The following is a 21,524-nucleotide window of genomic DNA, read 5'->3' as shown; positions in this document are numbered from 1 at the left end:
AGAGTACCTGTGCCCCTCCCTGTTTACAACCTATTTTGTTCCACAGGACCGGGCCAACCTGTTCTTACACACTCCTTCTCCTCACTCCTGCCCTCCTTTACTCACCTCTCTAGTTCAACTCTACCCGTTCATTGGTTCACTGCCACTCATTGAGGTTTTCTAAAGTCACTGTCGCTATTTTGCTAGGGAGTCTGGAGAAACATTCCGTTTCTATAAGGATCCGTGTAGAATGACATATGGGCTTGTGGGTAATTAGATACTAATAAGTAGTGGAGGTAATGTAAACCTTAAACAAGGCAAGATGAAGTACAATCCTATCTTAGTGGGTGCCTGTGTACTATGTTCCTATAGTGTGTGTGTGTGTGTGTGTGTGTGAGAGAGAGAGAAGGGGGCATAAACAAGTAGAAATGTTGATATTGTAAAACAGGGTTCCCCAACTGGTGGCCCTCCGGTAGCTTTATTTGGCCCCCAAGTTTTTCAAACTTTAATTGTTGGACATAAAAGACTAAAAACACCAGTAAGTGATCTCCAAGTGATTTTAATTTTGAAAATCTGTTCCCAAGTATTCCCTTCGAAAAATAGAGACACACGTGATCACCTACATACGTAAGAAAGGTTTGAAATTATTATGTTTTAGTCAAATATCATATATGTTTTGGCTTTTTGCAGGTCAATTTGCAGTTTATAAATGATTTGTAATTATGTTCCGGTCCCTCGATCATCCGCTCAAGAAGAAAATTGGCCTGCAGCAGATAGACGGTTTACTGTGTGATGATCCCTGTTGTAGTAAAACAATCAATTACCAACTATTATATCTTTCTGAATCAAAGTTCAGAATATTAGAATGTATCCAACAGAGCATCGTTCACACCCTCTTAAGCCCCACCCATCTCTTTGAGAATTCACATGTAAACGCACAACCAACCCGTCTGTATGGTTAACCCAACCATTATCCTCAGCCAATCATGGCTATCCATGAAGGATCCTTCCCGTATAGCTCAGTGCTTTCTCCTTGACTAAACATTTTTATTAATATTTATGGTTCCCATACACGTTTGTAATTAAGACAAATAAAAGTTCACGTCTTCAAGAAGCCATTTCTGCAACCAAAAACAGCCCTACTGTGAAGTGGAAACTAGCGTCAAACGACCCCCTTGGAGATGGCCTGTCACAAATCTACAATAAAGTTTGACATTATCCTCAATTAACTAGCTATGGACACGAGACTGCTGTGCACCTTTATAAAACCAGATATCAAATTTATTCATTCTCTCATCAATAGGTTGACCAGAAATCAACAAGGAACAGGATAGAGGCTTAGAATGACTGTTTTAATAATGTCCTTGTTTGCCAAACGGAAGACTTGTACGTTCATTCAAGATGAGGGTTTATGCTAAGCTTATCAACAATGGGGGACAGAGAGGAATGTGGCTTGGAGACGTCAATTGCAAGAGAGTAAAATTCAGATAGAGCGCACACATTTGTTATATGCTCGGTCCCATTTTCTATTGTGACAAATGGCGATGGAAATGGTGTTTTTACAAATTAATGATCATTGCAGAATCATTTTGACAGTTCAATGGAAACGTACCGTAGCAGGCAATTGTCGCATCTATTTTCTATGCAAACCCAGTAAATGTTGTCGTCAAAAGAAATCACTGCTGAAGTTAATGGTAACATAGCTACTGACCTTAACCTATTCCCAACCTTAACCAAACCCTTAATCCTGACCCTAATTTTATCCTAATTTGAATCAATTCTAAAATGAAATAATGGGTTTGCATGGGGGTTTGCACACCAGCCACATCACCTTCATCTTTCCTTCCTCCGTCATACTGCGAAAGGACATTCAGATGTTTTCTTTGTTGATAGATTATTTCCCCAATTCTTTTTGATGGTCGTTTGATTTTGGTTTAGTATATATTTTTATTTGATCTGCCTAGTTTGCCTTAATTAAATTTAGTTACCTGTTATTTACTAAACTTTTGATTTATTGAACGTTTCATTTGTCTTAGACTATCTAAATTGTTTACAATTTTATACTGAAAAAATATATATAAATGCAGTAATTTCAACACTTTTATTGAGTTAAAGTTCATACGAGGAAATCAGTCAATTGAAATCAATTCATGACTGGGCCGCAGCTATGGGTGGGCCTGGGAGGAGTCGCTAGCTGTGCCACTAGAGATCCATCGCAGCTGGCAGTGACCGGGAGACCCATGGGGCAGCACAATTGGCCCAGCGTCGTCTGGGTTTGGCGCTCTAGCGACTCCTGTGACATGGCAGATGTTTCCTCCGACAAAATTGGTGTGGCTGGCTTCCTGGTTAAGCGGGCATTGTATAAAGAAGCAATGCGGTTCTGTGGGGTCGTGTTTCGGAGGACCCATGGCTCTCAACCTTCGCCTCTCCTGAGTCCATACGGGAGTTGCAGCGATGAGACAAGACTAACTACCAATTGGATACCAAGAAATTGGGGAGAAAAAGGGGTAAAAAATGTTTACATTTTTTAAATGGGACCAACACTTTACATGTTGCGTTTATATTTTTGTTCAGTATCGACTTATGTACAACCAAATAAAATTACTTTACTCCTGTCATAAACAGCCATTGGGCCAATAAAGGAATTTGTTTTACTTGATGTCACATGTTCCGTCTGGTTTAACCAAGCTATTATTTGCCCATTGATTGATAATTACCGTTACTGTTTTTGCTAATCCTGAGGTGTTTTGGTAATGCCCATTAGTCTTCCTCAAGAACGGCCATGAGTTGGAAAATATGGCTGCTTTTATCAATGGGCAGGGTTGTCAATTTCTTTATATTTGGGGAAGCAGGTAGCCTAGTGGTTAGAGCGTTGGGCCAGTAATCGAAAGGTTGCTAGATTGAATCCCCGAGCTGACAAGGTAAAAATCTGTCGATCTGCCCCTAAACAAGCCAGTTAACCCACTGTTCCTAGGCGTCATTGTAAATAAGAATTTGTCCTTAATTGCCTTACCTGGCTACATTTAAAAAAATGAGATATGCCATACCACATGACTGTCATAATCACTAGGGAAACTCAGTTGTCATGCTGTTATACCGGTTGTGTGGAGTACAAGGAACACCAGAAGCTGCCAGCCTCAAGGTTCCCATGGCAACACTTTTGCAGTAAGAGTGCATGGGAAAACAATAAACGTGTGTGTATACAGTGAAGGTGTAATACATCTAGCCTAATACCACATTAATTTAGTACACACAAGTAGGATTGTGATTAGCCATTTTATATTGAAGTACATAACCCTGTATAGATATGCATACAGTAGAAGGAAAGTGATTCACCAGACAGCACATCATAATCTACTCATACTGATGATGACTCCTGATCATGGCCTATTATCACACACAAAAATGGCCCATACCACGACGTTAGAATGCATTTGATGGGGTCTGAAGTGTGCGTGGTGGAAGGCACATATCGGCTCGTGATGACTGAGCCCAGCTGTCAGTTACCGAGAAGGGATCAAGGGAAAAATGTTATGTGGTGGGAAGAGGCTGATTATAGCTTTGAAAGTTATATCTGCCTGGAACAAAAACACACCCAGCACAGGCATCTCATGCTGCTCACACACCCACACCTGACACAAGAGCCTATGATCATGAAACTACACTAATAGACTGTGGGAGTGGCAAAAGCACTACTATAAAACAGTGCATTTCAAGCCCTGAATGCAGATTGGCTGACAGCCGTGGCATATCAGACCGTATACAACGAGTACGACAACATATTTATTTTTACTGCTCTAATTAAGTTGGTAACCATTTGATAGAAATAAGGCACCTCAGGGGTTTGTGGTTTATGGCCTACATACCACAGCTTAGGGCTGTATGCGGGCACTCCACATTGCGCCTAAGAACAGCCTTTAGCCGTGGTATATTAGCCAAAAAACACACCCCCTCGTGCCTTATTACTTCATTGTAATAGCAGATTTATAAAGTCTGTGTAATTGAGGTTGTCAATTGAAGCTAAGCTACAGTATAAAGTCAGTATCAGTCAAATTAAACAAGTGTGAGTGAAAATGACAAAAAGACCAGTTATAACATCTTGAAACAAGTTAGACATGAGAGGAAAAAGGACAAAGTCTGATCACGTTTGCCGCAAATGTCTCTTTTTAATTAGAAGTCTGGAAAATAATTCATCATGTCATAATTCTCTCTTCTATACTCCACTTAGTTTTCAAATCATGTTTACAGAAATCATTTTTCGGGCATCTTGGGTAACGATGCGTGAAACTATCCCAACATGCATCTGACCCAAATCCTGTTTATTAATACATGACCACATTGGGAAACAAAAAACGCATTGAAATAAGAAGGTACAAGACCTATATCACCCTGAATTAAAGAGAAAACAAAGACTTAGATTGAAGAGAGGACAGAAGGTAAATTGACAACCTGTAGTGGAGAACACAGTCATCATAAGTAAATGCAAATGTGAGGTCCGTTGAACAGCTGAAGACTCTTGATTACAGAACTGGCTTTGGTACTGGAAAAGCTGAAGAGGTGTTAGTTAGGCACTCAAAAAGGGTGCCGCTCCCTCCCATTTAAAATCTGTTGGAATACGAGCTAACTGATACAATGAAGTAGTGTGTACTAAAATACTGTATTTCTAGACATACTAGGTTTTTTAATTTTTTTTACAGAAGTTCATTAATGCTGACTCAGACTTTCGGGGGTGAGGCGAAAAGGAATCCTAAGCAGTCACCTTTGACCCCAAAGGTCATTCTGTCTTTTGTCACACACAGAAGTTACAAATGTTTTAAAAAGTCTATTCATTAGAGAATATAAACACGATGGAGTCCTTTCCTGTACCGAATATAAAGTCATTGGCCACTGAACCCCATTGTTGTATAAGGAATTTCAATCCTGATGTCTAGTCTAACTTTAACTGTCAACCATGCAGAGATGTATTGGTCCCACAACGGCGTGCAGGACAAGACAGACGCATACATTATTCTCTAAATTGAGAACTTGTCTCACAATCTAGATATTAAAGTCATAAGAAATTGGAGGCAATACAGAGGTGATAGAATTCTGACAGTAGGACCACGATCAGAAACTAGTGTGTTACGAGACATCACGGCTTGGTCGTGGATTTACCCTGTGGACTGCATTTATACTGTTCCTCCTGTTTGATAGTGATTGATACAACACTTACTCTCCCTCCCTCCTGTATACTGACATTGAGACTGGGTACATGAAAGCGCTTTTAAGAGTTGAAAATGAAAATAATTCAAGGTAAGTCAATTGGGTTTGTTTCCCTCTGTAAAAGTGTGTTGGGGGTTGTTGAAGGGAACAAACAAGGCAGGAAACCTCTAGAACATGAAGTCTCAAACTGGTAGATTTCGAAATGGCGCTCTATACCCTACGCAGTGCACTACTTTTGACCTAATTGTCTACTACATAAGGAAACAGGGTGCCATTTCCAGACAGACATTGTCTCTACAGTTCAGATGGATGACAGTTTTCTAGAAACCCACTCAGCCTGTTTATCAATATCTGGCTGCTTCCAACCTGAAGGCCTCACCAAAGCCTGGGACTCGATTTAGCTGCCGAAGCCGAAGATGCCCTTGATGTAGCCGGTCAGGCCGCCCTTGCCCTTCTGCTCCACCTTGTCGTCGAGGGGTGGGAAGGCCACGTGGTTGAGTGCCAGGTCAAAGAAGAGGGGCTTACAGGGGATGGGCTGGAAGTCAGGGGGGAACTGGACCAGGTTGGGCTGCTTCCCTACCAGGGTGGGGTCCAGGTGGAAGGTTTCCAGGCGCTCGCACAGAGGCTGGATGGAGAGGGGTGGTAGCCAAAAGGGGTAGGGGTAGACAAATTAGATGGAGAAGAGGGACTGGTAAAAGTAAATGACTTGAACCTGTCATAAGGGCTGACTAGTCTGCCAGCTAGCAGAAAACATACGCTGTGGTTCCAATGCAGGTCATTTTTCATGAACCAGCACTAGGTACAGTAGTGAACGACTAATACCTGCCATGTCGACATGCACTGCGCTCATGATAGCAGCATGACATTTCTATAACGGATTTAAGAGTGAAACCCAATCCTGTGTGGGATTACCCAATGACATATAAACAAGCCTGTCAGGACCCTGTCATTCAAAGATAATTCATAATAATCCAAATAACTTCACAGATCTTCATTGTAAAGGGTTTAAACACTGTTTCCCATGCTTGTTCAATGAACCTTAAGCAATTAATGAACATGCACCTGTGGAACGGTCGTTAAGACACTAACAGCTTACAGACAGTAGGCAATTAAGGTCACAGTTATAAAAACTTAGTACACTAAACAGGGTTTTTACTGACTCTGAAAAACACCAAAAGAAAGATGCCCAGGGTCCCTGCTCATCTGCGTGAACATGCCTTAGGCATGCTGCAAGGAGGCATGAGGACTGCAGATGTGGCCAGGGCAAGAAACATCACACCAGCGGGACAGGTACAGGATGGCAACAACAACTGCCCGAGTTACACCAGGAACACACAATCCCTCCATCAGTGCTCAGACTGTCCGTAATAGGCTGAGAGAGGCTGGACGGAGGGCTTGTAGGCCTGTTGTAAGGCAGGTCCTCACCAGACACCACCGGCAACAACGTCGCCTATGGGCACAAACCCACCATAGCTGGACCAGACAGGACTGGCAAAAAGTGCTCTTCACTGATGAGTCGCGGTTTTGTCTCACCAGGGGTGATGGTCGGATTCGCATTTATCGTCGAAGGAATGAGCATTACACCGAGGCCTGTACTCTGGAGCGGGATCGATTTGGAGGTGGAGGGTCCGTCATGGTCTGGGGCGGTGTGTCACAGCATCATCGGACTGAGCTTGTCATTGCAGGCAATCTCAACGCTGTGCGTTATAGGGAAGACATCCTCCTCCCTCATGTGGTACCCTTCCTGCAGGCACATCCTGACATGACCCTCCAGCATGACAATGCCACCAACCATACTGCTCGTTCTGTGCGTGATTTCCTGCAAGACAGGAATGTCAGTGTTCTGCCATACCAGACGTGCCCAATCCCATTGAGCACGTCTGGGACCTGTTGAATCGGAGGGTGAGGGCTAGGGCCGTTCCCTCCAGAAATGTCTGGGAACTTGCAGGTGCCTTGGTGGAAGAGTGGGGTAACATCTCACAGCAAGAACTGGCAAATCTTGTGCAGTCCATGAGGAGGAGATGCACTGAAGTACTTAATGCAGCTGATGGCCACACCAAATACTGACTTACTTTTGATTTTGACCCCCCTTTGTTCAGGGACACATTCAATTTCTGTTAGTCACATGTCTGTGGAACTTGTTCAGTTTGTGTCTCAGTTGTTGAATCTTATGTTCACACAAATATTTACACGTTAAGTTTGCTGAAAATAAACGCAGTTGACAGTGAGAGGACGTTTCTTTTTTTGCTGAGTTTAGCATGTCTGGCAGAGGCCTCCTGATATTTCACCCAAACATTGACGTTTTTCCATGTCAGTCTGCTAGGCAGCATTCCAGCTCTGTCCTGTATTGACTGAGGCAGGTCAGGGAGTGTTCTTTCCCACAGACTGGCCCATGTAAGGCAATGATCCGTGGTAGGCCCACTCCTATTCCCAACACTACTTCCTCTCACTACTGCACAACTAACTAACACACAGTAGTATTCACTACACTTCTCATTCACTCCACCATTATCTGAAAATAGCCCAGAAAGAGGAGTCAAAGTTAACCCAGAACTAAAGTCTCACGTAATTGGTCAGCAGCAAGATTAAGTTCTGGGTCAATGTTAAGAGAAGAGATCAAGAAATGCTAGAATGAGGGGTGGAACGAGGAGCTCTACCCTCTCTTTGCAAGTTACGTCCGAATGTCCCCTTCCAAAATTCAAAAGATGCTAACACCATGCGAAATTGTGATTTCTGCAAATGACCAGTGACAAAAAACCCAAACACCGTAATTACACGCAGAATGTCTCCACGAGAGATTAGAGTTAGGGCACATTGGGGGTAGTTAGCTGTGAGACTTTGTTTTCATGTGGGAGGCAAATTTTGATTGTTCTTACCGTGTTGTCTTTCACCTTCTGCTGAGAGGGCGCTTCAGGAGCATCCTCCGTGTCTAAAATACACACACACACACACCCTCAGCTTCATAACACAGGCAAAATAAACCAGAGACCACAAGTCTTACAAAACACACACCGGTCAGGTCACAACAATGACAAGTCGAGCAGAAAAGTCAATAAAAAGAAAGTTGCCTAACCCAGGTAAGGGTATTACCCTATAGAAACAAAATGGCTGCCCTTGCAAGTCAGGTACCCACCTAAGATGGCTGCCGCCTGAAGCGAGTATTTCTCAGCGTTGACCTCTGTGATCAGCTCCTGCACATCAGGCAGATCCTTTAGGCAAGGGAGACAGAAAACATTAGGCCAAGACACTTTTAGACAGTCCCACAGTAGAGTATCATGAATAACACTTATGTTTACCTACCTGCATCCATTTCAATGACAGACACCCCCCACCCCAAAAAGATAATAGAACACCTACTTTGTGGATATTGTCATGGTTTAAACTCAGAGCCAATTGATTCTATAACATGAATAGTATTTGACAGACAAAGCTATTCAACGCATGAGTTGTAGATATAGGTAACAGTCAAAATAATGGAAACACTTGAATAGATGAGGGATACAAAGTATATTGAAAGCAGGTGCTTCCACGCAGTGCCGAGTTAATTATGCTTAGGGTCATGTATAAAAATACTGGGAAGTCCATTATTTTGGCTATCATGGCTATGGATGACAATGACCCCATCCAGGTGGCACGAGTGGTCACTGAACGGGTCGATGAGCATGAAAATGATTTAAACCACGCGTCATGGCCGTCTCAGTCACCAGATCAACCCAATTGAACACTTATGGGCGATCTGGAGCGGCGTCTGAAACGGCGTTTCCCACCACCACATTATGGAATGTCTCACGGGGGAGAAAAAAATGGCATCACATCCCTCCAATAGAGTTCCAGACACCTGCAGAATCTATGCCACGCATAGGTGCATTGAAGCCGTTGTGCCTCGTGTTGCACCAACGCCCTATTAAAGACTATGTTAGCGTTTCCTTTATTTTGGCAGTTAGCCTGCATGTTAAAGCGGACGTTTACACACTGGCCACAGTCAGTGTCTGATACCTTCAGGCTGTTGTTGAGGGTCTTAGCCTTGGACTGGACCTCCTTGGCATACTTCAGGACCCGCTCATACAGGACCAGAGCCTCGCTCCACTTCTTCACCAGCACGTACGACTGGGCTATGAAGAAACACCTGGGGGGAGAGAGAGAGAGAGAGAAAGCAGGGACGTTAGTGACTGGTGTGTACGCTTCTGTTCTGGCCCAAGGTGGATCAGAAACAGCTAAATGGCAGGGGTCAAGCCAGCAAGTAAATGTGTGTGATAACACACAGTTCACGACATTTCTTTACTAGCTTATACATCAAGGCTTTGAAGAGACACGTGGGAATATGTGTGTGGACGGTGTGTGCGCACGCACAATGCGTGACCTCCGTGGTGAGAGCTCTGACCTGTAGGCCTTGTAGACCAGCATCTTGAGGGCCACCTCCTTCTGGAACGTGTGATCTTCCTCCAGCCCCTGCAGGGTGGACAGCTCAGCCAGACTCTGTAGAAACAGTCATGAGGCAACATCAACAAGGATAAGCTGACTCACGGGTAGAGGCTTAACCATGGAAATAGAACGAGTCAGAAAGAAACATCCTATTTCTACGGGCTTAACATTAGGGTTGAATGGCGGGCCCCCTCAGACGATCCCGCAGGTGAAGAAGTCGGATGTGGAAGACCTGGGCTGGTTACACGGGGTCTGTGGTTGTGAGGCAGGTTGCCTATACTGACACTTTTTCTAAAGTGACGTTGGATGTGGCTTATGGTAAAGAAATTTAAATTCTAATCTCTGGCAACAGCTCTGGGGGACATTCCTGCAGTCAGCATGCAAATTACATGCTCTCTCAAAACTTGGAGACATCTGCGGCATTGTGTTGTATGACAAAACGGAACATTTTAGAGTAGCCTTTTATTGTCAGCAGAACCAGGTGCATCTGTGTAATGATCCTGCTGTTTAATCAGCTTCTTGATCTACCACACCTGTCGGGTGGATGTTCGGCTAAATGCTGACTTACAGGGATGTAAACAAACTTGTACTCAAAATTTGAGAGAAATACGTATGGAACATTTCTGGGATCTTTTATTTAAGCTCATGAAACCACTTTACATGTTGCGTTTATATTTCTGTTCAGTATAGTTTTTGGACTTGACCCTGGGTATGCTGAGTAAATAGAGGTATTTGAACTTTCTCCAACTCCATGAATGGTTTGGATGTTTTGTGGTTATGAAGCAGGAAAATATCAAACCATCCAGTTTCACTATCAATTAGTGTAACATTATGAGATGACAAGGACAGACATTTGGAACGTGCCAGATATAATGTTACATCGTGTTGTGTTAGAGGTGTATTCATTAGTGCACACAACAGCAAAACATTTTTCAACAGAACTAAAAAAAGTTTTTTATTGGACGACCTCGGGTAGTACCGCCCTGTTTTACTCGGTTTCCTTCCGTTTTGTGGCTACTGAATACTACCCAGGTGCGCGTTTGTACCTGGAGGATGATGTCGTAGAGACGGATGAGGTCCTGGGGGCGAGGGCCCCTTTTGTTCTCGTCCGTCTGCGGCTCCTTCAGCTTGGCCTGCAGCATGTGGGCCATGCTCTCGTTCCTCTTCACCACCGTCCACAGCTTGATGTAGGTCAGGTAGCTATGGAGGGACACACACACATACACAGGTCAAAGACTGATCCCATGTACAGATAGGCTCTTATTTCATATTTGCTTGCATTTCTCATCTTCTCAAAACGCATTGGAGAAGACAGTCTGAGGGGAGGGACATTCTCCAATACAAAATGTCAGACAGAATGACCTCTCTTACCTGTGCAGGAACTGCAGGTTGGTCACCTTTCCACTGGCTTCATCAGATCTCTCTCGCTGCTTCTGCAGAGTTGACAAGTCAGGGAGCATTTAGCCATAGACAGATAGTGACAGGGTCTGGTACAGTCCTTCACCCTCCTACTCACGTTACGGTTTATCCTATGAACTTTACTACGTCAGGTCAGTAAAACCCAAGTATCAATGTGAACCCCGGTCAGTTCGTAACCCTAACGGTCATGTGTGTAACTTCAAATGTATCAGTCTATAACCCTAACGGTCATGTCTGTAACCTCAAATTTGTCAGTCTGTAACCCAGACAGTCATGTCTGTAACTCTTACAGTGTCAGTCAGTCATACCTACCGCTTCAGTTTTCAGCTCCTCTCTCACCGCCTGGATGGTGTCTCGGCACTCGGCTAGTAGGGTCTCGTACAGACGTTCCTTGGTCTCCTCATTGGCTGCCTGTGGGGGGAAAAAAATGGTGATCCAGTAGAAATATGACATACAATATAAATTCATATTTCCATATATACACCTCCCCTGATCTTCTCCAATGGGTATTGAGAAGGACATGAGGATAGAGGACGTGAGGCATAAGCGAGAGAGATCTTCCCTATCCCTGTGCTGCGGAAATACCCACGGCAGCATTTTACTCACACGTGTGCTCATACTTGAAATGGTTGCCTGTTAGAGCCTTGCTTACGGTACCAATCAGATTAAATCATGCAAATATTAGTGTAAAAGTAGGTCTTGGGGTAAGGCTGTGACTGGGAGAGAGAAGTATGCAGCAGAGCAGGTTGCTGTAGACATTCCTGTAGAAGGTACATTCCTAGAGTTACTGTAGCTCAGGACCGATGTGAAAGAGAAGCCTTGTTCTTCATTGTCACCCAAGATGTAACAGGCTTATTGTGTACGTTACAGTAGGCTAACTTGCAGGTTTGGGAGGCAGCCAAGTGTTGTGGTTTAGACTGACATTTTTACAGAAAGTCATTTTAAAAGATTAGTCAGAAAGATTAAAAGTATCGTCAATGACTCACATGTCCTAGTTAGAACGTCCTAGCAGTGACCATGTTAAATGTAAAAAATGTTGCTAATAAAAAAAATGGTTTGTCAGCTAAAGAGAAGACACTGGCGATGCCGCAAAATTATTTAAGATTGGATGGATTTAAGTGCTAAAACATGGCGGGGAATGATTGGGAGCGTTTTACTTAAAAACGGACAATTCTACCACTTTTTAACCTCCAATTCCTCATCTCCAGCACCATACCAGTGTCTACATATTTGAAAACGGCACATTTAAATGGATGTGTTTAAAAAATATATTTTTAAAAATGCTTATCCTTCAGCAAGGTAAAGTAACTTATAAATATATATATTTTTTAAATCACAACAGCTGTGTTGAAACCTATGATGGTTTCAGTATAATTTTATATATGCCGAAAGATAGTGTTCATTCGACATGGTGGGATCTTTTTGTGTCTGTAAAATTCATTGTGAGAGAAATGGTGGAGGAAACACCTTAAAATGCACAAATATTGACATCATAATCATTATACTGGAGTCACGAGATGATATGGTGTGTGGTCGTCCCACGACAACTCCGGGAAACCATGCAGTTTAGTAAGCTAGGCAGTTTAAAATCATTTCCGATGAACTTCACAGGGTGGCGAAAGTGCCCGGTGATGTTGATGCACCTTTCCAATAAATTGAGGGACTTATTCTGGTGACATGCTGATCGATGCTCGACTGCCATTTGACAATAAAGATATTCTCGCTCTTAATTGCGTCATGTTGAGTAACCTACCCGCACTGTTAGGCTTGGGCGGTATACCGGTTAGACAGTATACCGGGGTATTTCGACATACCGGCGGTATGATTTGAACACCGGTCAAAAGAAAAAGCGAACCAAATGATTTAGCTGGATATAATTTGACACATCTTAGATTTCGTTTTAAAACAGGGGCATAGCACGCACCCGCACACATTGTTTAAATGTTTATCATGTGTACGAGGGTGCACGCTACGCCCCTGCTTATAACAACAACTATTAGAAAGCTACGGGCTCCAGTTATGCATTTGGTTTGCTAACTTGACATCTGGCGGCTAGATGTAAAGATCACGGTTCTGGTTTATAGCACAGACATTCAATCTTTTCCGTAATCAACATCCCTGTTGCCTAAATTGTTGTGCGGGAAAAAATAAAATAAAAATCAAACTACTTAAACTTTAAAAAATATTTTGCGCCCCTTGTGTGCACCTCCGTTACTACCGTATACCCCGGTATGGTACAGAAACAGTAGGACTGTGAAAATCTGGATTACGCCCAACCCGACACAGTGTATCTGACCAGAGTAGGGACATTTGCTATTTAACGCAACAGTTTGAGACAGTTGAAAATGTGATGGAAACACATTTAACTTTCAACATTGTTCCCGGTACATGAACGTAAGAGAGAAAGTACATTGTGTGCATTACATCGTCACACACTGTCCGTTTTGTGGATTTTGGAATATCCGCATCAAATTCTGCCCCCAAATGGATGGAAACCTACTGTGTGACACACACAGGGTAGGATAAAAGGATAAAAAAATATAGGAAAAAAAAAATATATATATATATATATATATATATATAAAAATAAAAAAATCCTTTCACAAGTTTCTAGCCAGAGGGATGGCATTTTCTTGCTCCCCACGTCACCATGAATCTCAGTGTTTGAAAATCACTGTTTTTCAAATGTAATGTTTAATGTCATCGGGTAGAATGTGTTAACATAATATATTTTTCTACAAAAAGTAGAACTCCACCATTTTCACATATGTAAATGTTACTGTGCTGGAGATAATGAAAATGAAAAGCTGTGAGAGTTGCCATTGAACACAAATACGTAGTGGGCAGACAATGAAGTAACATTCACTCCTATCCATCCAGCATGTAGTGAGGGTGTCTTGTGGTGACACACAAACCAGTGCCACCACCCTGGCGACACCTAGCCCCTAAAAGGACTGGGAGAACCAGTCTGGTGTCTTCTGTGCTTTCACAGAGAGCGGGATGGCGCATCCTTCTTCAGTATGTCCCCTAGGGCTTGCGCATGGCCTTAAATGGCAGTTCCGTTGGAATGGTTGAGGGATTCCTCACGTACCCAGACAAATGTAACCCAGAAGTCCTTTGGAGGAAGGAATGTTGACAGATACAAATGTCAAATATAAAAAGCAGAAATGAGAAATAATAAAATAGTTGCCATATGACATTTTGACCTTACCTAGGTCTCCTTTTAAGATTCCATAATGTTTCATTTGTGTGCTACAAAGCAAAAACGGATGTCAAATGAGGTATTTTAATGTTCATACATTTATGAATATTGAAATATAGAAACATGAATATTGAAATGTTTAGATATTCTATATAAATTGTTGAACGTAATATACTCCACAAGCATATCAGAGTGGGATCAATGCTACTTTTAGAGTATGTAAGCATTACCAACATAGTGAATGTGAAAATGGATTCAAAATTGTCACTCTACTGGTGATTTGCAGGATGTGCAATGATACAAGTAAAAGGAGGGTTGTGACTGGTTACATTGTCTACTATAGCAATTTCTCTGTATAAATTGGGCCATAACTTTAGACAACTGAGGTAGATAAAAAGGGGAGTGTAGAAGTAGAGGCAGCCATAGGGGGAAAGGTATTATGGTCCAACTGTTTCTGAACCCTTGTGTTCCTCACATCAAAATGGTACCTTCCCATAAACGTAACAGAATCATTGACTGACATACCAATTATAGATCAAAGTGCATGAAATGTTAACCCTCAACTCAAAAAGCAAATTTGGATACAACTGGTTGTGGACAGGTAGGAGGGTAATTTATGACCAGACCCAAATTCAGCCTTACTTCAAAAGTGTAAGCACAACAATTACATGTAATGCTACATCTAACAGAAATGATGGTAGTCTGTCCATAGACACTAGGGCTGATGGGTGTAGCCATGTGAGTTGCTATGCATGGAATGCAGTTTGACAGCACGAGCGGCAGCATGCCAGAGCCAAGTGCAGGTGGGTGTGACTGGTGTGGCCGCAGGGTGGAAGAGGAAGGTCGACAGGAAGACCGACAGGGAAGGTAAGAAGAGTCTGACAAGAGACACCTGTCAGTGAGCTGTAGTGGAGCGAACGCCACCTACTGAGACCCAAGGTGAACGACACGAGACGATAGCCACCGTTGGGACTCCCGACCTGCCTTTAGGGTAACCTCTCACTACAGACTGGTTGATAACAGCTTGATACTGCTAAAGATAGTGGCGCAGCCTAGTCGGTGCTCTAAACCCCTGTTCACAAACAGATTCTCAAGTTCATAAGGCATCCTTGTTCACTAGGCTCATAAGTTTGCTACTGGCCCCATAGCTACTTCACACTAGCCCATAATGAAGCAGAGGTGTCCAAGCAGAACAGCAAAACCCTTTTCAGGGCTTGACATTAACATTAAGCCACTTGTCAGTTGGACAGTTTCTTGACGTGCAAATTATTTGTCCAGCCGGACAACAAATCTATATTCTGCTTGTCCGACTTGTTGTTGTTGCTTGTCCCAGACAAGAGGACAAGCGTTAATGTCGAGCCCTCCTTTTAACACTACCGCGGTGACCTGAATTGTACTGTGCCGGCTCTGATATTTTATTTTCACATGGTCCTTTCTAGCAACTGCGGTGGATGCGAAACCAGAACAGTCAAGTTCTGCTTTGGCTCAGCAGTGTGATAATGTGACCAGACCCCTGGTAAAGTCACTGACCTGGGCGATGGCGGCCTCGTTGTCTCCCAGGCCCAGCAGGAAGATGCGGGCCTTGTCGATCTTGACGGGCACCGTTCGGCCTCGCCACTCCACCTCGCTCATGGTGGCTGCCTGCTTGGCTCTCGTCTGTGTGATCAGGGCCTGGAACAATACCATAATCATTCAACAGTATGCTACATAAGACAGGTCTGTTCCAACATGCACACTAGCCTACTACTGATAAAGAGAGCAATGTCTTGGGCCTGCATTCTAAGTGGTATAACAGTATGGACAATGGAACAAAGTGATTCTCTCTGCACTAACAAGTAAAATATAGATGTAGGGACAGATGTATGGCCCTACTTTCCAGTAGTAAATTAGTAGTTACCATGCATGTGTTTTACAGTGAGAGGGACCCCCCACACACTGACCTCTAGTTTCTCAGCCATCATGCCCCCTCCTCCTCCTGCACTCAGCCTCATCTGCATCAGCTCATTCATGGCATTCTGGTCACCTGGAGTCAGAGGGGAGTAGGGTTGTTCAGGACCAGTCAAATGAACAGGAATGAGTTGTGTGTGTGTGGGAAAGAGAGAAGCGGTAGAATGCATATACTTCCGTTCAAAAGTTTGGGGTCAATTAGAAATGTCCTTGTTTTCCATGAATACATACATGAAATGAGTTGCAAAATGAATAGGAAATATAGTCAAGACGTTGACAAGGTGACAAATAATGATTGTGTCCTTCAAAACTTTGCTTTCGTCAAAAAATCCTCCATTTGCAGCAATTACAGCCTAGCAAGACCTTTGGCATTCTAAATTTGTTGAGGTAATCTGAAGAGATCTCGCACCATGCTTCCTGAAGCACCTCTCACAAGTTGGATTGGCTTGAAGGGCACTTCTTACATACCATATGGTCAAGCTGCTCCCACAACCACTCAATAGGGTTGAGATCCGGTGACTGTGCTGGCTACTCCATTATAGACAGAATAACAGCCGACTGCTTCATCCCTAAATAGTTACTGCATAGTTTGGAGCTGTGCTTTGGGCCATTGTCCTGCTGTAGGAGGAAATTGGCTCCAATTAAGCGCCGTCCACAGGGTATGGCATGGTGTTGCAAAATGGAGTGATATCCTTCCTTCTTCAAGATCCATTTGACCCTTTGAAAATCTCCTACTTTATCACCATCAAGGCACCCCCAGACCATCACATTGCCTCCACCATTATTGACAGATGGCATCAAGCACTCCTCCAGCATCTTTTCTGCATCTCACGAATGTCCTTCGTGATCCGAACACCTCAAACTTAGATTCGCCTTTCCGTACAACATTAACAATGTCTATAGTCTATTTCTGATAAATGTGAAGTTATTTTAATGGTTAAAATAAGTGCATTTCTTTAAAAAAAGGACATTTCTAAGTGACCCCAAACTCTTGAACGGAGGTGTATGTGATTTTCTCGATATGAGAGGTGTGAATGCAAATGAAAGTGCAATCCACTGTCAATCTGAGCGACGGGATGCATGTGTCGCCTACCTATGTTGTAAGCACAATAACGGATGTTGGGTGAGATCTCCTCCACACGCTGGTGATACAGCACTGCCAGCTCCTCAGTAAAGGCACTGGCCAGCTTCTCATAGATGGTCCTGAGAGAGGTTACAATACAGACACATGGAATTTTCTATCGTTCACAAGTAGCAAGATGGTGGTCCGAGAACACATCTATATGCTGAATGTGTTTGGATATGTTAAGCACACGTCTACACGTAGGTACAACTTGTAAACAGACAACTTGACATCTGTCAACATACAATGTAGCCTACATTCTTGAGGCCTCATTTGCCCCATGTGAAATTCATGGGTCAGACTCACTTGCACTTGTTGAAGGCCTCCATGGCAGCCTTCCACTCCTGCAGCTCAAAGCGCACCATGCCACTCAGGTAGGAGGTGTAGGCCTGTAGACAAGTTGCATTCATTATTATTAATTCAGAGGTCATCAGCAGCTATTTCCGCTAGGTTAGAAAGACAGGGCCCTGAGGCTCTTTCCTCAAGGACACGCCCAGCTGCCTAGACTGTTGGTTCCTCAACTGATAAATATTTGTCTTTAAATATTAGTTTCAGTTAAATTGTTACTTCACTTGCACAGAATTTGAACCACATGTTGAAGTAAATGAAGGTGAAACAATAGGGAAAGTCACTGGCTCTCCAGGTCAGGGCATTACCCTACCTGTGCTTCCAGTTTGGTCTTGGCATCCACACGAGGGCTCTCACACAGCTTTTCCAGCCTCTCTCCATGTTTGGCGGCCTTCCGCAGGCGGGACAGCAGGTGGAAGCGCTTGCGGGGCTCTGTGTTGGCCTCCTGCTTCAGCTGCATGGCGTAGCTCCACGCCCGCTCAGCCTCCATCAGTACCAGCAGTAGATACCTAAAAAGAGGATTTGTTATATTCAAGGGACTTGGACCAACTTTAGTGCTGGCTGCTATTTTGGTGCCTCTCTGGGCACTCCATGCATTATGAGTATTTTGATTGTAGTTCTAGAACCAAATTATGGTTGCCGGCAGCTTTCATAGACATCATGCATTAAGTATTTGGATTGAAAATCCAGTTGTACTTTAATACTGTTGTAAGAACGGGATCGGGTGCTATTACCTGTTGTCAGCGTACCGGTTGTCAGAGAGCATCTCGACAGTCACTTTCTTCCCAGTGAACTTGTGCCTGTTGCCGCACTTGAAGCCCAGGGTCTTGCGCAGACGACGCAAGCGCCGGGAGCAGTATCCCCTAGGACAGAGAGAAAGAGATGGGTGAATTTTACAGTGTGTAACTATGAGCCAACATAAGGTCTGGTCTATGATTGTCAAACTCCTATTCACTGCCATAGTCCAGTCCTCAATCTCACCTGTATCTTTGATAATCCCCGTGTCGCAAGCCATGTTGTTGCTGGGAATCCTTGATGATCTGGAGAACTGCAAGTCTGCGTTAAGGGCCAGTCTACTACATTCACACAGGAACCTATAGCTAGCTAACGTTACCTACACAGTGGCGCATGAGAAAAGTTCACAGTAAATATACTTTAGCAGTGGATTTGCATTATGTGATGGATGTAGCAGGTTGACAATGTTAATTTACTTAAACATTATTTTAGCAATATTCTAATGAAAACATCTGTAAACCGCTTTCCTAAGGACACGTAGCGCTAGCCTTCCGGCATCACGTTAGCTAACTAACGTTAGTTAGGCAAGCCCACCTCCACCAAAAAATATTGGTGTCGCAAAATTACATATTGGTCCCGGGTCAGCTCTATAGCTTTAGAAAGGATACTCTCCAGTCCTATTCCATCTTCCGTTGTATTTTCTTTATTCTCATCCATAGGTAATATTTTTCCTTCATTTTGCTTGTCTAAGGCCATTTTTCTGCTAGCAGCACACGTCCAAACTGACCCGTAGAAATGCACCGGAAGTAAACTTAGGCGTCAGCGTCATCATACCTTTTTACGCAATTTACACATGACAACCAACACTAGTGAAGCACATAATTCAAAACAGTTCAACACGAAAAAAATATATATACTAAAATATAAACGCAACACATAAGTGTTATTCCCATGTTTCATGAGCTGAAATAAAATATCCTAGAAAGTTTCCATACGCACAAATCGCAAAAAAAAAACTGCACACATTAGTTTACATCCCTGTTAGTGAGCATTTTCTCCTTTGCCAAGATAATGCATACACCATCTTCGTCTTCTGAGTTTAACAGCAGGTGGGATCCAATATACTGCATTACCGCCCCCAACTGGACTATAATATAAATCCATTATAATTGTTTATTTTATTTAACTAGGCAAGTCAGTTAAGAACAAATTCTTATTTACAATGACAGCCCAGGAACAGTGCCTTGTTTAGGGGCAGAACAACAGATTTTTACCTTGTCAGCTCTGGGATTCAAACTCGCAACCTTTTTGGTTACTGGCCCAACGCTTTAACCACTAGGCTACCTGCCACACATACACACAAAAACTAATAATTCATACATTCATTAAATTGCCACTACCCAATTCCACTACTTTGACCCTATCTACTCCTGCACCATGCCAATGGCCTGGGAGGACGGAACACCACCACACAACACACGCTGTAACTCTCCTGAAGTAAACAATTAATAAATAAAACTATTCTAAAGTAAAATCTGGCATACCCAAATACTTCTCTACAGCTGCCACCACATCTGTTTTCTGTGATTGACATTCCATTTCAGCAGTACAGTTGATTGAAGTACATTGCTATGAAGTACATTGCTACATTGCTTTGAAGTCAACCTTACTGAAGCATGTCACTCGTTGGCCTATCCCTCTGTGCTGACACAGATCTACTACTCAAAGGGATCTTCTCAGGATCCCTCACCCTTGAATCATCCTCTACTTTCTTCACTACATCAGCATACCACACCTTCTGCAATACTCTGACTCTAGCCACCTCAACCTCCCTCTCTCTCCCTCTCTCGGACACTTCTGATCCCCAGCAACATGGGCACCCTTACAGTTAACACACAAAATGTTATCCACCAAAATGACACAATCCCCGATCCCATGCCCTCCTGCACACTTCCCAAATCTTGGAATCTCCCTCCTTCAAACTGCTGCAACATGACCATAAACATTGCACCTGAAAAGCCGCAGTGGATTCGGCACAAAAGCTCTAACAGGATAACTGATATATCCTAACATGGCTTTGTTAGGAGCACCCCTCGATCAACATCGGAGGGACAGTAGTGGAGAAGGTGTAAAGTTTTAAGTTCCTCGGCGTACACATCACAGATAAACTGAAATGGTCCACCCACACAGACAGTGTGGTGAAGAAGGTGCAACAGGGCCTCGTCAACCTTGGGAGGCTGAAGAAATTTGTCTTGTCACCTAAAACCCTCACTAACTTTTACAGATGCACAATTGAGACCAATCTGTCAGGCTGTATCACCGCCTGATACGGCAACTGCACCGCCATCAACCGCAAGGCTTTCCAGGGGGTGGTGCTGTCTGCACATGCATCACCGGGGGAAAACTACCTGCCCTCCAAGACACCTACAGCCCCGATGTCACAGGAAGGCCAAAAAGATCATCAAGGACAACAACCACCCGAACCACTGCCTGTTCACCCCACTAACATCCAGAAGATGAGGTCAGTACAGGTGCATCAAAGCTGAGACCAAGAGACTGAAAAACAGTTTCTTTCTCAAGGCCATCAGACTGCTAAACAGCAATCACTAACTCAGAGAGGCTGCCGCCTACATAGAGACTCAAATCACTGGCCACTTTAATAAATGGATCACTAGTCACTTTAAACAATGCCACTTTAATAATGTTAACATATCTTACATTACTCATCCCATATGTATATGCTGTACCTTAAACCATCTATTGCACCTTGCCTATGCCGCTCGGCCATCGCTCATCCATATATTTATATGTACATATTCTTATTCCATCCCTTTAGATTTGTGTGTATTAGGTAGTTGTTGGGGAATTGTTAGATTACTTGTTAGATATTTTTGCACTGTCGAAACTAGAAGCACAAGCATTTCGCTACACTCACGTTAACATCTGCTAACCATGTGTATGTGACCAATAAAAAGTCATTTGATTTTATTTAAAGACTGACTCAAAACTCAGGATTGACAGTGACTCCTCTGCTTCACCACTGGTACTGCGTCGCACCAAACGGCGGGCGTCACAAACACCAGGAATCTTCAACTTCAATTGCCCCACCTCCACACTTAACGCTTCGCCAGAAATCAATCCTTACAA

The 21,524-nt window shown here is 43.3% G+C and overlaps 1 protein-coding gene across 2 annotated transcripts; it reads right to left on the bottom strand.

Moving 5' to 3' along the window:
• Positions 1-4,120: 4,120 nt before the first annotated feature.
• LOC109865720 (signal recognition particle subunit SRP68) lies at positions 4,121-19,454 on the bottom strand. 2 transcript variants are annotated; one of them, XM_020454112.2, is made up of 16 exons: positions 19,046-19,454; positions 18,624-18,690; positions 18,377-18,505; positions 17,956-18,151; positions 17,601-17,683; positions 17,265-17,374; positions 16,165-16,247; positions 15,755-15,895; positions 11,335-11,433; positions 10,975-11,036; positions 10,650-10,803; positions 9,563-9,657; positions 9,178-9,307; positions 8,315-8,390; positions 8,058-8,110; positions 4,121-5,806 (listed from the first exon to the last, which is right to left on the bottom strand). In XM_020454112.2, exons 1-16 carry the CDS (start codon positions 19,131-19,133, stop codon positions 5,579-5,581), a joined length of 1,794 nt encoding a protein of 597 aa, XP_020309701.1. In that variant the 5' UTR covers positions 19,134-19,454; the 3' UTR covers positions 4,121-5,578. The 2 variants fall into 2 exon arrangements, with proteins under 2 accessions (XP_020309701.1, XP_031655146.1); XM_031799286.1 differs by lacking the exons at positions 15,755-15,895; positions 16,165-16,247; positions 17,265-17,374; ... (3 more) ...; positions 18,624-18,690; positions 19,046-19,454 and adding an exon at positions 14,234-14,269 and having other exon boundaries at positions 11,335-14,137.
• Between the last annotated feature and the right edge of the window lie 2,070 nt (positions 19,455-21,524).

This window comes from Oncorhynchus kisutch, linkage group LG20 (assembly GCF_002021735.2).
Source record: "Oncorhynchus kisutch isolate 150728-3 linkage group LG20, Okis_V2, whole genome shotgun sequence".
Lineage (NCBI taxonomy): Eukaryota > Metazoa > Chordata > Actinopteri > Salmoniformes > Salmonidae > Oncorhynchus > Oncorhynchus kisutch.
This window is presented reverse-complemented; position numbering and strand designations above follow the sequence as displayed.